Genomic DNA, 18,493 nt, shown 5'->3' with positions numbered 1-18,493 from the left:
ACAGTAGACCCAAAGTAGTTATACTAACTTATAGAAGAAACATCCATGTTTTTGCTGGAGTGTATATGGACCAGTGATAGGCAAGCACCTAATAGTGCAAAATTTATATCTGAAACAGCATTAGTTCCTTTCCTTCTTACTTTGGGGTCAATGTCTCATTCATCTTGACTTTTTTAAGCAAAATCACTTATTCACCTTGGAGTTTTAAGTCATTTATTTCCGATAGCCACAGTTGTTACTGAATTTTGCAAAGCACAAATTGCCCTGTAGAAAAACTGCATGCTGTTTAAGTATTTTAACGTTAAACATTACAGGACAAACCAATTCTTGCTCCCGAACCTCTTGTCATGGATAACCTGGACTCAATTATGGAGCAGCTAAATACTTGGAATTTTCCAATTTTCGATTTAGTGGAAAATATAGGAAGAAAATGTGGCCGTATTCTTAGTCAGGTAAGAAATGCATTCATTCACACTAATTTAAATATAGGAAAAACAGTTCCTTGGTTGCTTAAAGCTCTGTAAATTCTTGACACTTGTGGATAGGTGTTGTGTGGAGAAAAGAAGTTTTAGAACACTGTAGATTCCTTGGTGGTGGGTTAACAGAAGAAACTGGAACTTCAAGTGAGTCGGATGTCATATTCTACAATTAAAATATGATTTATTTTTAAAGAAAAAGTAGGCGGGGATAGAGATACATAGACAAGGGACAAATGATCTAGAATTCATAGAATTAAGCAAAAGAAAATCTGACTGAAGCCCCTAAAAGAAGAAAACTGCCTGTTTAGAGATACTAACTTATTGTCTGTAATTATTTTCAATGACTTTTTAAAAACTTTTGAATATTACAGCACTTAGACCTTATCAAAGGTAATACATTGTGCCAAAATGTGTTTCCTCTTAGTGCTCTGAGAAACACATCACATAGAGTTATAGAATAATACTGTTGCTGCATAACCAGCCTCTGAGTATTGTTTTCTTTAGGCTAGACTACTTTCATGGCTTTTCACATAAATAATTATTCGTTTTGCTGAAGAAGAAAGAAAACAAGTAGAAATTAAGAATTTGAAAATGTTTCAAACCACAAAACAAAATGATTGATTTGCTGTACTACGGAATACCCATTGAAATACACACCCTTAATTAATAAAGAGGATGGTGCGATAATGTGTATCAGCTTATCTTCACATGTTTTAGATGTGTTCTTATCAATTTGAGTAAGTATCACAGCAGAGATAGTAAGGACCATCAAACTTGTGAATATCAGACTTAGGTAAGAATTCAGGACCCAACCCAGATTTATTGGGGCCACTAACACTTCTCTGCAAAACAATAGAAGAGAAATCACTGAAATGCTGATTTCTACGCAGTGCATCAGAGATGAGCTGTCTTTGGACCACTCAACACATGTCTCAATGTGGAACTTCGTTTGGGGTGAGGATCCTAATCTGTGAAGATTTAAGGGAAAAGATAGCAGGCCTTTCTTCTAGTGTTTGATTCTACAAGCACATATGGCTGTCTAGTCTGGGGGTACACTAACATTATGGATGGAATATGAGACAAAAAATTCTTACAAAGTCTGTAAAATATTCAATTTTGCCTCTGCTAGACTCTATTCTGTCCATCACCATGTTGAGGAATATAATGGCAGCCCTTGCACTTTACTAGGAGTTGAGAGTCCTGTTCTTCTTCCCTTTCTTTCTTCTCAGTGCTAAGCAACGTCTCACACTAGCTGATCTTAACGACAGATTTAAGGATAGTTGCTCTGTCCAATTCACCTTAGCCTCATACCTTACCTGGAAGACTGTGTATCTTCTTTCTGAAACCCATGGCAAACTGCAACTTTGAGGGAGTGATCTTTCCTGCAAATAAGCCTGTAATAGGGCCACAGGATGTGGCAATGAACCTAGAAGCATTTTCTCTCTTTATTTTATTTTAGTTTTTTTTTTTTACGAGGGAGTATGTTCCCTGGTATAGAGACACACATCTCATCTCATTTTATATTTGATGTATATCTCACAGACTCTCAAAAACTTAATCTTCACAGTAAATTTAGTGCAGGGTTTTTTTTAAATATGTATTTTATAGAAGAAGAAACTAAGGCTTAAAAGAGGATATGCTACTCTTCTAAAGTCATCTAGTAAATATTCAACCCAGGATTCCAAAGTAGATTTATCCATATCAGAAGCCCAGGGTTTTTACATTCCTTCAATTGCTTCTCATATCTTCATAAAACACCTTGACTTATTATATGTTCAAGTTCTCCAAATGAGGATTCGGACCTAGTAGAAAAGTGGTTATGATAACAGTCGGTTTTACAGCACAAATGACAGTGTACAGAATTTCATTACGGGTACCAACCACTCCCTTGAAGTTCTGTGAGCTGGGAATGGGAGAAAACAACTTGACCAAAATTGCCACACAATGTTTTCTAAGAGTCCTGGATACTAGTAGACAATAAAAAGATTAAGGATAATTAACAATTAGATTCATGCAAAATTCAATAATGTATCTTTTGTTCCAATCATGTTCCAAAAACAGAGTAATATATTGATATATGATCCTCATTAGTCACGGTTTACTTTCCCAATTTCCCAGACATTAAACTTTGAACAAATGCAGCTTCAGATGACTTGCTCAGTAGAACTTTTTGAGATTTTTTCTTTTGAGTTTACAAGAACAAAAATTATGAAATTTTGGTTATGGAAAATATGCGTATATTTTTGCCATAGTACAACTTTAGAACAGTGAAATGATTTAATGTGAACATTCCAGTACATCACCTTTTGGCTGTGACTAAGAGGAAAAAGTCTAATTTCAAAAGATTTTTAAAGAGACATGTACAATGGAAGTAAGTCCTCAGTTTCAATATACAGCCTGCCTTTTGATAATTATCATTTTAACCAATTTAAAAGGACATCCTTCAGATTTTGAAAAGGCATTTAGTGTTTTCAGTTACCAATATTTACCATTGTTGTCTTTATGTCTGACACACAGATAGAGATGTTTCATGTTTCATAAGGCTTTGTCTTTTTTTTTTTTTTTAACAGGTATCTTACAGACTTTTTGAAGACATGGGCCTCTTTGAAGCTTTTAAAATTCCAATTAGGGAATTTATGAATTATTTTCATGCTTTGGAGATTGGATACAGGGATATTCCTTGTAAGTATGCTTGATTTGTGAAATAATACTTTTAAAATATGTCAAATTTGCTGTGGGTAAGTGGGATAGTGAATCATTAGCAGGTAGCACAGAATTACACATGGTAGATACTCAATATGGAGACATCATATGGTGATTAGGAGATATCACCTGTGTTAGAATCCTGGCTCCTTTACTTTTCAGCTGTATGAGACCCTAGGGTTTACTTAAGCTGTATGTGCCTCATTTCTTAGTCCATAAAATGAGGATTATAATACCTGCTTCATATGATTGTTGGGATCAAATAAGATTATAATTTTAAAGAGGTTATTTTAGTGCCTGGCACACAGTAATTCCAACATAAGTCCACTTTAATATGGCTATTTCTTGGAAATAAATAAATACTAAATTTATTGCTCATTTAGTAACCCATCCCTTTTATTGGGTGAATTCAACTTTTGTTGTGGCATCTGAAGAGTTAAGTCACTATATATGTTTTCTCCACATAAGATAAAGTTGGCTGGTGTTTAGAGGGACAGGAGGATGATGGTCTGATGAATAAAATAGACATCTGGAAGTGGTTATGGAAAAATGATGAGAAACATTTTAAAAAATCAGGTAAATGGGAAGACCCAAGGGAAACACACAGTCAAGAATTCAAGCTTTGAGTCTTGTGAGAATAAGTTTCCCATTTATAATAACAAGAAATTGGAACACAGAGGAGATGTTAAATTTTCATTATGTAGCATTTCAGGAATCATCAATCAGAACACATAAGTAAAATGGTCCTACAGAGCTACAAAATATATGGTTTGGGAGACAATGTCTATAGGTCCAAACAGGGAAACTATGGAGATGTTCAAAAACCATGTAACACATTAAGGAAATAAATACATAGAAGAAAAATAATCAAACATAATATGTTGATTGGAGCATGTCTTGGAAATATGTTATTTAAATCGTATTTTGGCTTTTAAACTTTTAAAACTTTTAAAGTTTAAAACTTTTAAGCTTAAAAGTTTTAAAAGCTTTTGTATTTGCTTTTATGCACCTCAGACTTCAGAGTCCCGTAACTTCTTCATAATTGTAAAGAGCTGAAGTTACATTAAAAAAAAATTAATACTGATAAAGCGTAAGTATTTCCAGGAAGGGGTATCACATTAACCTAGGGATTTACTATGAGCATATTGTTTTCAAAATCCCATCCACATGCTACATTGGAATGAATATGCACAGCAGATAGTGTATCATAGAAAAAAAGAATGAAGAAGTGAATCTACCAATGAGATTTTCTGAAGAATATGGGACCAAAATACAGTCAGAGTAAGGCAGTTGGAGTAAGGCAAAGAGAAGCTGAACAGTACCAGGGCCCCTGGGAACATCTGGCTGACAAATCCATGGAAGCTGGAAGAGAAATATGAGAAAAGGGGTAGTTGGAAAGGATCTCAAGATAAGCCTTGCTTTCGTAATACAATTTTCCCAGGGCCCACCCTGGTTGGATGCCAGTGATTGACCTAAGTGTTCACAATTTCTCAAAGGTTAAGGAGTTACATAAATAAACTTTTATAGAAAGGAAGCCACTAAAAACACTAAACAGCTAGTCACTAGACTGAATTTCCAAATTCATGTTATATTTTCAAATGTATTTTAATGATATAATTAGCCATAGCAAAGTTCCACTGAGTTCAAAGTAATACTAAACTCCATAGACATAAAAACTACCAACTTTTTCACAGGTAGTGTATCATTAAATCATAGTTGAAAGATGGCAAGTGTTTAAGTACAAAAATAAGTTTTCAGATTCTAAGATTTATTATTCACTTTTACATTTTCTTATTACATTTTTATATGTTACAAGTAAATGGATATTTTTTTCCCTGAAAGAGTGGGTTCTTTATTCCAGGTGAAAAGAACTTGTTATAATAAACCTGCTTGTTCTATTAGAAGTCCCGGATACTCTCCATAAAGGGAATTTATTTACATCTTTTCATAGGAAAGCTCTAGCTTCATTTGTGATCACTTTTAACTAATAATGTTTCATATGTGCTGAGATTGTAAATTAATATGAATATTTATTAAAAGCTTCACTTATAATTAGCACGTACAAAAATTTGCTATGTACCTACTTATTTTAATATTTACTTTGGACTATATTTCTAATGGTTCTATCTAAATAAATCCTTAGTTGAAAAGAAGCATAAGAGGAACCGAAGTTAAAATAGGGTTGGATTAACTTTAGTATGATAATGTGTGCTAATATTAGAAACTAAATTTCTTATTATAGTTCTAAGTGTACCTTTAACAGTTTTCAAGAGAAGAGGGTAAGTAGGAAAGCTTTTAAATTTGTAATTAGAATCCTGACAAAAATTGAAGGATCTAGATTTAAACAGAGAGTTAAATAAGGAAATTTCTTGTTAGTAGCAATAGAAAGACAAGAAATATGGTCAACTCAATAATATAAATGTGATAAAAATGTATTTGTTCAATCAAACTTAGGATAAATTAATGTATGGTCAATACCCAATTGCATAAGGAGATAAATAATGTTTGGTGTCATTCATAGTCCCTTTCAGTTGGGCATTTTGCTTATTAAACAAAAATCCGTTCATATTCATTCATCAATCCAGTTATTTTTGATGGTAGTTTTTTTATTTTCAAAGAGTTTCCTCTCTAAAGTATATTCTCCCTAACATCTCTCATTCTGATTTAAGTTTGGGAAATGGGGAGAATGCCTCAGAAGTACCTGTGATCATGTAGCTATTTCATGGCAGCAATGAGAATAGTCCTGCTCAACCCATATTTAGTTCAGTTCAATCAAGCTGTACATAATGTGCCCACTGATTTTAAAGATAGATATTGAAGTGACATGGTACATGCTAGAGGGGCAGAACTACCAGAGTATTAGCTATATTCCAAGAGAAAACAAAATATTCGAAGTGTTACCTCTATTCTTTACTACTTCCGCTTCCTCTATGGTGCGTAGGAGCATAGACAAAATTTTAAATAAAAAATATATAAATTTGGATCTTAAAATCTGTGAATTTACATACAACTCCAACCCTCCACACCAGCTCACTTCAACTCTGTGCTTGAGGGAAAAGGAGAAAGTTGAGAAAACAAGTGTTTCAAGACGGAAGAGGGAGATGGGCGGACTCTGGGAAAGAGGTAGGGTGTACCATGTGCTAGTGTATGCATGTACGTCTATATGTTATTAAAGAGGGCGAGGGGGTTGCCACGTAAGTGAAGGCGTCATCAAGAAGGCTTGTCCAAAATGCAGAGATGAAGGAAGAAGTATGATGATATTAAGGATAAAATAAGGATAGCTCTGATAGCATTTCTTATCCTTCTCAGTTGCCTACCCTGGCCAGAACAAGAAGAGTAATCTTTGAACATTTTTGTGTATCACATAGAAACCTGTCAGTAACTTACATTGACCTTGCTAGCTTCTTTCCTGGGTGTCTTTGCTCCTGGGTTGGGTTACCAGAGAATTAATGACAAGAACAATGGAGATGCCAGCACTTGGCATAATACCGAGTACATGCTAAGTGAATATTTGATTAATAAACATGTTATTGACTGCTAACAGGACAGATGGTTTTCTATTCTTCAATCTAAGTGATTGATGATGGTGTTATTCTCCTACACATACACACATACAACTTGATGTATATATTTAAATAAGCAGGTAGATTTGGTTAGCGATTTTTTAAAATTTAGTACTTTTAAACCTGTACTCGAAAGCAAAAGGAACCTTTTCAAATATATATACTGTCTTTACCTAGTTTTTAAATCGAGATTGTACCAGTCTCATAAAATGAGTTTGGCAGCTTTTCTGCTTATATTTTCAGCACTAGATTATTTACTTAGAATTGATTGCTTGTTGAAAGTTTGTTTTTTTTTTAAAAAAAAAAAAGCGCTACCTATAAAGTTTTCTGGGCCTGGGCCTTGGGGTGGGGGACAGGGTGGGGAGGATTAGAGCTCAAAAGCTGCGAGTTCACCTGGAATAGATATTATCGATTCCTTACCCCAAACAGGCTCTGCCAACACTATGATACTGCCCCCCATCCACCTCTGTACTGCTATGCTCGTGCACAGGTTTCTCTGACTTGCAATAATAATATTAACTACTGGCATATAGTAATCTTCCCAGCTTGCAACAGGAGAAGATAATTTAACTAAGAAGCTGGCTTCCAACATATATCCCAAAAGTGGAACCCTACTCCCAGACTGCCATTTTCTTACCATACCAGGTCATTACTATCTTCTACCGATAGAGGTAGAAGATACTTTATTTTATTCTTGCAAATCCAGCATTGACTCTGGGAGAAAGCTGGTGATCTATACTAGTTTTATCTTGTTCTGCAGCAGCAATTTATTTTACATGAATAATGTTTACACAAATTACAAACTCACCATGTATCAGGCCCTTTAAAATCTATTTCCTCCTGTAATTGTCACAATTGTACTATGAATTTGGCAATATTATTCCCGTATTTTTAAGGTAAAGAAATGAGACTTTTTACTATATCTTATTTTTAAGATAAGGAAGTGGATTTTAAGTAACTCACCCAAGTTAGCATGAATAATAAATATTATAGCAGAGGTAAAACCATACCTGTCCCAAATCCAGAAAATTCTAGTATGATCAATTTCATAAATAGCCCAAGTACAGACATAAAATATGATTGTAATTGTGTTGCCTGTGAATTATTTGTAAATGTAATGGGCTTATATCACTTGAGATGGTCTATACTCAGGGATATAGACGCCAATCTTAATAAAATTGCTCTTTCAATTATCAGATAATATTGGTATTCATATTTATTATTGACACAGGTATACAAGTTTTGCTATTTTCTCCTGAGTTTCTTTCTTCTTCTTCTTCTTCTTCTTCTTCTTCTTCTTCTTCTTCTTCTTCTTCTTCTTCTTCTTCTTCTTCTTCTCCTCCTCCTCCTCCTCCTCCTCCTCCTCCTCCTCCTCCTCCTCCTCCTCCTCCTCCTCCTCCTCCTTCTTCTTCTTCTTCTTCTTCTTCTTCTTCTTCTTCTTCTTCTTCTTCTTCTCCTCCTCCTCCTCCTCCTCCTCCTCCTCCTCCTCCTTCTCCTCCTCCTTCTCCTCCTCCTCCTTCTCCTTCTCCTTCTCCTCCTCCTTCTCCTTCTCCTCCTCCTCTTCCTCCTCCTCCTCCTCCTTCTTCTTCTTCCTTCTTTCTTCTTTCTTCTTTCTTCTTCTTTTATTGTTGAGACAATTTTACCCTTTCACCCAGGTTGGAGTACAGTGGTGCAGTCTCAGCTCACTGCAACCTCCGCCTCCCAGGTTCAAGTAATTCTCCTGCCTCAGCCTCCTGAGTAGCTGGGATTACAGGTGCCTGCCACCATGCTTGGCTAATTTTTGTATTTTTAGTAGAGACGGGGTTTCACCATGTTGGCCAGGCTGAACTTGAACTCCTCACTTCAAATGATTCACCTACCTCGGCCTCCCAAAGTACTGGAATGGTAGGCATGAGCCACTGTGACCGGCTGGAGTTGAGTTTCTTTAAGCTCTTCTGATAAGATCTTTTCAAACCCACATCCATGCCTCTCCACTGAATTTCTAGGGTGTTTACCTAAGATTTAGCTGCATATTGTCACTTAAAGACTAATTCCTAATGGCTGCCAGAAATTTAACACCTACTCAGGTGCTACAATTGCCACATTGACCATAGGTTTCCTCTTTCTTCTCTGACTAGGAAATAGGTGTTTCTCTCATATTCTCCTTGTCATTCTAATTATCTCCTGTTTCTCTCTTCTCCTTATGTTAAGTATTATGCAGAAATGTAATCTATTATACTAGAGAAGGAAACAGTATCATGGTTGTTTTGCAGAAATACAATATGTAAAGTTAGTATATTTAGAATAAAGCATACTAATCAGTGAAGTATTATAAGGGGTCTGATAAACAAACAGAAAACTTGGAAGAATTGCACAGAAAAGGAAGGTGAGCCAAGAGCACACTGGGCACGTGGTTATGGTTTGAAAGAAGTTGAACTGCACATTTGGAGTATGACCCCCTTCCCTTGATGACATTATGACTAGTGAATCTGGTTTTCCCGTAGGTTTTAACTCTTCTAAATGGCTTAGCTTCCTACATTACTATACAAAGAGGCTTTTCTTTTTCTTTTTAGGTATTTCTTAGAACTTTATTCTGAAATTAGATTGTCTAGATCAGAGAATGTAATTGATTGTGGCTTTGAATTTTGCTTGTGGATGAAATCTACATATAAAAGATATTTTACTGCAGTGCTTTAAGATTGATACAGAGAAATGGTATTATGTTCTATTCCCAGATTATTTTTGAGTACCATTTATCAGAGATGAAATATTCTGTCTGATTTAGTTGAAGTATGTCATAGCTATTACATTTATTCTTGTTCTCTGCATAGTTTTATGCAGGAGCATGAAAATAAGTACCAGAGTAAACATTACACTGTTTCACACAGTGTGTTTCCTGTATACGTAGTTTCTAGTCGACTATTGACACAGATTTTTCTACCTCAGATACCTACACGCATAATAAATGTTACAAGTAGGGTTGTTGTTTTTTTTCTCGTTACTATGGATGTTATAGAGTTATGGAAGAGTAATCAAAGAATATTTGTCCTAGAAAGTTTGCCCGACTTTCATGGAAATAGTAAAATGTTAGAACTAAACTGTTTGTCCAGTAGATGGCACTCTTAGTTCTTGGACCCCAAAGTTCGTAAATTGATGACTGTTCCTATTCACTGGTTACAGATCATAACAGAATCCACGCCACTGATGTTTTACATGCTGTTTGGTATCTTACTACACAGCCTATTCCAGGCCTTTCAACTGTGATTAGTGATCATGGTTCAACCAGTGATTCAGGTATGTACAAAGCGAATCTGCACTGCCTTATGTGAGAGGTGGGAACAAGGGTGTTTTTTTCAAAAAAAAAGAAAGTCAAGACAAATCATGTCAGTTTAATACTTTTAAAAAAATTTCTTTGACTCTCGTTTTCTCTTCTCAGATTCTGACAGTGGATTTACACATGGACATATGGGATATGTATTCTCAAAAACGTATAATGTGACAGATGATAAATACGGATGTCTGTCTGGGAATATCCCTGCCTTAGAGTTGATGGCTCTGTATGTGGCTGCAGCCATGCACGATTATGATCACCCAGGAAGGACTAATGCTTTCCTGGTTGCAACTAGTGCTCCTCAGGTAAATCTTTAGATTTTGGTTAGGAGAACTAATTTAAAGATTTCTCAAGAAAGTGAAGTTGAGTGTGATTTATAATAGGCCCCAAGTTAATATAAGCCAAACTATATATAGTCTCATGTTAAAATTCTCAGAGACCATGCTGATTCTGAAAAGAAACCATGGATTCTTCCAAGATTCTAATAGCAGGTATACAACTTTATTATCTGTGGGAATCATTTCTCAGTTTTCTTCCTAGGAAGAAAACCTACTTGAATTCATGTTAATGGACCTCTTCAACAAACAAAAGGCAACCTATACAAAAGCCCCTTTCTGAAAAGATTAGAGAACCAAGTATTTCTTGGACTTTTAAGAATGTAAGGTTTCTTTGTATATAAATACCATTCCTTTGAAATATATTCATTATAACGATTATCATTCTTATGACATATCTATAGGTTGGTAGGATTTTAACATCAATTTATTTCACTGGAGGAATTTTTTTTTTTTTTTTTTTTTTTTTTGCCTAAACATAGATTCCAAAAACAGTGAATAAATTTAAAGTTCATCTTGGTGTATAATTCTATCTAAGTAAAAAATTCGTCACTGAGTATCTAGACATACCCATTTATACAATCAAATTTAGCCCCTAATTTATTTAATTAGCTGAACCCAAGTTACTAAACATTCTGAGATCCTCTGTTCTTCTACAAGATCTAGAGGCCAGTTTCATTCGATACTGACTTTTCTGTTTTCTTCTTTGCCTCTTATGTTCTATTCCACTGCTTTCCATTTCTGTAGCTGATCTTATGGACTGTTCTATAGTTTTTCTTGAATCTATATACAATAAAAATTATCTGGTAATTTTTTTCTTGACTGTCTACCTTCTTTCCACTTGTCTTTCATACACCAAAATTGTTTTTTCTAAATATAGGCAAAAATCCACTGGCCAGGATAATTTGCCATTCAGATTTTTTTACACATCTACATTTTTATATACCTCTATATTAATATTCAGTGCTTAGTGTTTTCTTTGTGTCCTGTCTTTTTATTTCTCCATAGGCTATCTTGCACACTAGTGTTCAGGCATTTTGTAGGCAAAATTTTTAAAAAATTCTCTAATAAAACTTCTCTCTGCATTATTAGAGAATTTCAGACAAGTAAATGTCATTTTATGTCTTCAAATACTAGATAAAAGGTGATATTTCCTGTGGAGTGGAGTGAAAATGTTTTAAATCAGGAGCATTTGGGGGATTCCGTTCATCTTTAATAGCTATATGTGTTTAAGAGGAGGTAATGCTTATGCCAAATATAGAAAGTAACCTAGTTACCTCTTGAGGTATTGTAGCATTGGTATAATTACATATTTTATATATGTGTATATATATATTTACATATATATGTAAACGTAATTTTTTTCTTCCTCCCTCCTCTTTCTTTTCTATTTGTATATATTTTTTACGTTTAAATTCCTGTACCCTACAAAGAAATCTAAAGAAAAAATCTTTAAAAAAAATCTATTAAGATAGGCTAGTGTCCCCTCACAAGAGTTTGAACTAAGTTTTCAAGGAAATGAATTTATTTTATAAAAAAGGTAAATTTAATCAAGAAAAATAATACCTATTGTACAGTAATAAGTGATTCTTAATAAGCAGGAGTCATATGATTACATTTCTTTGTTGTATGAATAAAAAGCAATTTCAAAAGCATTGCATATGCTCATGATTTTTATGATTTTTTTTCTTAAAAAGTTAAACTCTTAACTCTCTTATTTTCGTAGGCGGTGCTATATAACGATCGTTCAGTTTTGGAGAATCATCACGCAGCTGCTGCATGGAATCTTTTCATGTCCCGGCCAGAGTATAACTTCTTAGTTAACCTTGACCATGTGGAATTTAAGCATTTCCGTTTCCTTGTCATTGAAGCAATTTTGGCCACTGACCTGAAGAAACACTTTGACTTCGTAGCCAAATTTAATGGCAAGGTAAATAGAGCTGGACCAGTCTTCACTTTTTTTTTTTTTTTTTTTTTTTTGAGACAGAGTCTTGCTCTGTTGCCCAGGCTGGAGTGCAGTGGCACGATCTTGGCTCACTGCAACCTCCGCCTCCTGAGTTCAAGCAATTCTCCTGCCTCAGACTGCCAAGTAGCTGGGACTACAGGCTCATGCCACGACACCTGGTTAATTTTTGTATTTTTTTTTTTTCAGTGGAGATGGAGTTCCACCATGTTGGCCAGGCTGGTCTCAAACTCCTGACCTCGTGATCTGCCTGCCTTGGCCTCCCAAAGTGCTTGGATTACAGGTGTGAGGCACCGTGCCTGGCTACACCAGTCTTCATTTTATAGACACATTGAAAGATATCATGGAAGTAAACTGTTGAACAAAACATGTTACTATCAACTCTCATATGTCAAATGTGAAAATGGAATACAATAAAATGTTTAACCAGAAGCAGACATATAGGTGTTGATCTGAATCTAGATGCCCAAGAAGCTGAGATGCTTCGTCTATGGATTATGCTTTGTACCACAGAGAAATAACACATTCTGTCATTGTGGTTTTTGATTGATTTAATTTGTTCTCATCTCTATGGTATATTTATATAAATTATCTGGCAGCAGTACAGATCAAAATCTTGAAGCACAATTTTATACCTCAAGAGTAAATGCCCAAATATTAAGTTATGACAATTTTTTATGAACTGTAACTATATTATTTTAATAGTCATTGATAATAAGGCCAAGCGCAATGGCTCACGCCTGTCATCTCAACACTTTGGGAGGCCAAGGTGGGTGGATCACTTGAGGCCAGGAGTTTGAGACCAGTCTGGCTAATATGGCGAAACACCATCCCTACTGAAAGTACAAAATTGGCCAGGTGTGGTGGCGCACACCTGTAGTCCTACCTACTTGGGGGGCTGAGGCAGGAAGATTGCTTGAACCCGGGAGGTGGAGGTTGCAGTGAGCCAAGACTGCACCACGACACTCCAGCCTGAGAGACAGAGCAAGACTCTGTCTCAAAAAAAGAAAAGAAAAGTAATTGATTATATATGCCAGTTTTAAAAAGCATTTGTTGCTAATTCAATAATTAATGATTTTTTAAATTTTCATTTTTGTAGGTACATAGTAGGTGTATATATTTATGGGTTACATTAATAAATTCATATAATGTGTAATAATCACAACAGAGTAAATGGGGTATCTGTCACCTCAAATATTTATCCATTGTGTTACAAACAATCCAGTTATACTCTTTTAGTTATTTTAAAATGTATAATTAAATTATTTTTGACTACACTCACCCTGTCACCCATTATTATTATTTTATCCATAATTCATTATTTTACTTTTTCATGAACTTTTTTTACCATTAATTTACACAGGCCAATAACATTTTTAAGTAGCTACAGGTTCCCAGTTATTTGGTATTATGATCCCTGTATAATATGAAGACAATAAATGTTCTATTGTTTTCTGTTCAACTTTTGTTTTTATCAAAGCAAAACATATTTTAACTTTGTCTCTCAAATAGGTAAATGATGATGTTGGAATAGATTGGACCAATGAAAATGATCGTCTACTGGTTTGTCAAATGTGTATAAAGTTGGCTGATATCAATGGTCCAGCTAAATGTAAAGAACTCCATCTTCAGTGGACAGATGGTATTGTCAATGAATTTTATGAACAGGTAACTGACAACTGTTTAATATAGCTTAATCTATACTTACAGGTTGCTCATGAATTGCTGAAAGCTTCTAACAGCTATGAAAGTGTGATCACTCAATTTATATTCATATTTTTATCAGAAATTGCACTGGTCAATTTTGATCAGGAGATAAAAAGTGACATGTAAAAATTGGACTAAAATATAATCGTAGAACTCTGATAAAGTTACTTGCAAGCATTTGCGGGGGAAGAAGATACTGAGATAGTGGAAGTCAGACGTTAGGAAGATCCTTGAAATACTGCTCTTTATAGATATATTTATTATCATAGAAGGTAGTTTAAATGTATATGGAGTAGCTTATATGTATATGGTAGTTTAAATGTATATGCATATCACATTAATTTCACTTGCTTTCCTAAAAAATTATTTATTATCATAGAAGGTAGTTTAAACATATATGGAATAGTTTATATGTATATGTATATGGTAGTTCAAATGTATCTGCATATTAGATTAACTTCACTTTTGTAAAAAAATTATTAACAGCATTATATGAAAAAGCTAAAAAGAAACAGGCTTTTCATTTGACATGATAATGTGAGAGTTAACAGACTACTCAAAAAGCTACCACAGTTACATAAGCTGGGGTTGATCCTTCTGACATTAGCCTACACCAATCAGAATGCACTTGAACCTTCCTGTTTGGTGCTGTGAACCACTCTTAAAAATAATGTGGAGGTGAAGGAGCATGCATAAAGGACAGGAATAAGTGACAGAAAAGCACATGAAAAAAATGAAGATATTTACTCTTGGGGAAATATAACTGTTTTCAGATATTTAAAGGAGTGACATACTAATTTAGAAATAGGTTAATCATAACATTGCTGTGGAGATTAAAGAAGATAAATTATGTAACATACTTAGCACAGGATCTGATTCATAAAACAAGTTAGATCCCTCTCTACTGCCCTAAAAAAGGTATGAATATACCAGTCTATAGAAGTTATTGGGAGGTAGAGTTCAGGTCAATGTCAGAAAGAAATTTATATTGCTAAAGCTGTCCAAAATTAGGCTGAGACGCCTTATTAATGATAATAAATTGACTGTCATTGGACATATTTAAACAGATTAGAATGAAATTTTATGGTTACTATAGGTAGGATTCATGTATAGAATGAAAGGTTTGTGTTTTTAAAAAATAATGTATTGCCCTTCCTAAGAATGGGATTAATTCGTAATCATTCCTGAAATATGGAAATGCAGAAAAATGTAAATTAAAGGGAAAATTCATGTATAATAATACCACTTCTTAGGCGTAATTGTTGCTGATATTTTGGGATGTTTTTAATTTTGCTAGATAACTACTGGTTAAAAATCTCCCTGTTTTCCTCAGAAACATTTGAAGCACTTCAAAGTAAAACATTTGTACGGTAATATTATTAAACATATAGATAAATAAGAATATCAGAAACCACACAATCACAGGAGGTACATTAAAAATTCAAACAAAATCTGGGATAAGGTAACCCCTTGAATTGAGCAATAAATTCTTTAAAGCTTTCTGGAAGCCACAACAAAAAAGGAAAATAGTCTACATTTACATATTTTTAAAGAATTCTTCTCACTATTGCATTTTGTTTTGTTTTGTTTTGAGACAGTCTCACTCTGTCACTCTGTAGTGCAATGGTGTGGTCTCAGCTCACTGCAACCTCCACCTCCTGGGTTCAAGTGATTCTCCTGCCTCAGCCTCCCGAGTAGCTGGGATTACAGGCGCCTGCCACTATGCCCTGCTAATTTTTTGTATTTTTAATAGAGATGGGGTTTCACCATGTTGGTCAGGCTGGTCTCGAACTCCTGACCTTGTGATTTTCCCACCTCGGCCTCCCAAAGTGCTGGGATTACAGGCGTGAGCCACCGCGCCCAGCCTCACCATTGCATTTTAATGCATTTATATTCTCATATAAATGTGAGACACTGACTTGTGTGATAAAAATATCACCTACTTATACATTAGAATTTAGACTTTCTGTATTTCTCCTTGATAAAAATCAAAAACCTCAAGATCACAAAAGTACTAATTAGCAACAGTGTTTCTATAGGAATCTTAGCAATTGAGGTATGATCCTTTAGCAGTCAAGTAAAGAAATTTGTACATTAATGCCTGGGGTTTTGCATATTTACAAATTTCAGACGCCAGGTGAATGTTGATTTCGCTTGTATTTTGTTTCCAGGGCGATGAAGAGGCCAGCCTTGGGTTACCCATAAGCCCCTTCATGGATCGTTCTGCTCCTCAGCTGGCCAACCTTCAGGAATCCTTCATCTCTCACATTGTGGGGCCTCTGTGCAACTCCTATGATTCAGCAGGACTAATGCCAGGAAAATGGGTGGAAGACAGCGATGAGTCAGGAGATACCGATGACCCAGAAGAAGAGGAGGAAGAAGCAGCAGCACCAAATGAAGAGGAAACCTGTGAAAATAATGAATCTCCAAGTAAGTTCTAAAACCTAGTTCTAATGTGTTTTCCCTGGGATTGCTTTCTTACTTTAGATGAATGTTATGCTTCTCATGAAATACAATACTCCAGGTCTACACATCATTTGCCGAGTTTGATTACAGGTAGCTCCCTTCGCCAATATCATAATAATAGAAATTCAGACTACAGAATCTATAATAATAACACATATGGTAGAAAGATGATACAAAGATATCTTCTCCATCATGAAGTTAAAAGAAAAAAAAAAAAGGATTTGAAGCCTTTTCTGCAGGGTAACTGCTTTTTGGGGTTTTTCTTCGGTTTTTTTTTTTTTGAGATGGAATCTCACTCTGTCGCCCAGGCTGGAGTGCAGTGGCGCCATCTCGGCCCACTGCAAGCTCCACCTCCCAGGTTCACGCCATTCTCCTGCCTCAGCCTCCCAAGTAGCTGTGACTACAGGTGCCTGACGCTACACCGGGCAATTTTTTTTTTTTTTTTGTATTCTTAGTAGAGACGAGGTTTCACCACGTTAGCCCAATGGTCTCAATCTCCTGACCTTGTGATCCACCAGCCTTGACCTCCCAAAGTGCTGGGATTACAAGCGTGAGCCACCGCGCCCGGCCACTTCACGTTATCTTAGTGATTTAAAAGTGAAAGAGTTTCAGTTACCATGAAGACCAATCATGGGTTTTTATTGGCTTGGTTAGGGGAACTCCATGTGAAGAGATAGGTGGTAGTATTCATTTGTTCATTCAACAGACATTTATTGAGCACCTGCTCTGTGTCAGGCATCCTTCTAGGTACTAGAGATAGAGCTGTGGGGAAAAAAGACCAAAAAAAAAAAAAAAAATCCTTGCCCTTATAGAAATACATTCTAGTGGGATCAGTAGACAATAAGCAAAACAAGTGAGTATATCTATAGTGTGTTAGATACAGTATTATTTACTGTAGTGATAAATACTGAGAAATGTGAGAGTAAAAATAAAAGGAGGGAGATATAAAATATTATAGAGATAGGTTAAAATTTTAGGTAAGATAACCAGTGATAGGAAAGATGTAAACAAGGGAAAGATTTGTAAAAATAAAAAGAAAAGACCTGCAAGAAGTAAGGGAGTGCCCCCTGGGGCTGTATGTGGAAAGAGGATTCCAAAGAGAGAAGAAAGCAACCTGTGCAAACGTCCGGAGGTGTATCTTGGGTGGGGTGTTCAGGGAGCAGCAGGAGAACTCGGATAGCCGGAGCAGCAAAATACAGTCATGGGTTCTTAGTTTCTGTTTCTGGTTGGGCCAGTAAAGCCCCTTCCTCATCCCTCTGTTCTGCTTATCACTAGAGACAGAAACTAAAAACCATGGTTTCAGGTGCTGAAAGCCTAAAACAAAACAACACAGAAGAACAGCAACAACAAATAAGTCAGCCTGGACAAGCTTGGAAGATAGGACTCTATAGGTCACGGTAAGAGTTGTGGCTTTTACTCTGAGTAAGATGGGAAATCGTCAGTGGTTTTGAACAGAAGCGTTAGTAGACTCAACTTACATTTTAACTGGACTGCTTCAGCTGCTCTATTGAGAATATGCTTGGGATTGGGAAGGGAGCAAGGATAGACATAGGGGGATCAGTTAGGAGACCGCTGAAATTATCCAAGTGAGAGATGACTGTGACTTTGGACCAGGGCAGTAGCAACAGTGACCATGACAACCTATCACATCTGGTAATTGGCTGGAGTGCATCATGTGGCCAATCTAACCTATTTAGCTTAATCGACGATAAAATCATTTTTATTTATGCCTCTAAAGCTACTCTCCTATTTATCCTGTCATGAAACAAACAGTGACTAATAGCATAATTAGTAAAAATCCGTGACCCTTACAATGACATTACACAAATACTGTTCCTGTGTTTGTAAGAACATAGTATGTGATTTCTGTTTACCTTTACAGATAAAGTACAATCTTAATATTCTTAAAGTTCTTACCAAAAATACAACCAATGAAAGACATTCTGATCATTTTGTGCCTATTTTCA

General features: G+C 35.5%; 1 protein-coding gene across 4 annotated transcripts in view; it reads left to right on the top strand.

Moving 5' to 3' along the window:
• Positions 1–18,493, top strand: part of LOC105481259 (phosphodiesterase 3A) — a 312,844-nt gene that overhangs the window by 272,817 nt on the left and 21,534 nt on the right. For all 4 annotated transcript variants that reach the window (XM_011740744.3, XM_071072102.1, XM_071072100.1 and 1 more), the window contains exons 9-15: positions 315–452; positions 3,050–3,161; positions 9,905–10,018; positions 10,161–10,360; positions 12,117–12,320; positions 13,866–14,021; positions 16,232–16,490. In XM_011740744.3, coding sequence (XP_011739046.3) covers positions 315–452; positions 3,050–3,161; positions 9,905–10,018; positions 10,161–10,360; positions 12,117–12,320; positions 13,866–14,021; positions 16,232–16,490 — 1,183 coding nt within the window. The remainder of the gene's footprint in view (positions 1–314; positions 453–3,049; positions 3,162–9,904; positions 10,019–10,160; positions 10,361–12,116; positions 12,321–13,865; positions 14,022–16,231; positions 16,491–18,493) is intronic.

The sequence above is a fragment of the Macaca nemestrina genome, chromosome 10 (assembly GCF_043159975.1).
Source record: "Macaca nemestrina isolate mMacNem1 chromosome 10, mMacNem.hap1, whole genome shotgun sequence".
NCBI classification, from domain to species: domain Eukaryota; kingdom Metazoa; phylum Chordata; class Mammalia; order Primates; family Cercopithecidae; genus Macaca; species Macaca nemestrina.
Note: the sequence above shows the minus strand (reverse complement) of the source record. Positions and strands in the feature narration are given on the sequence as shown.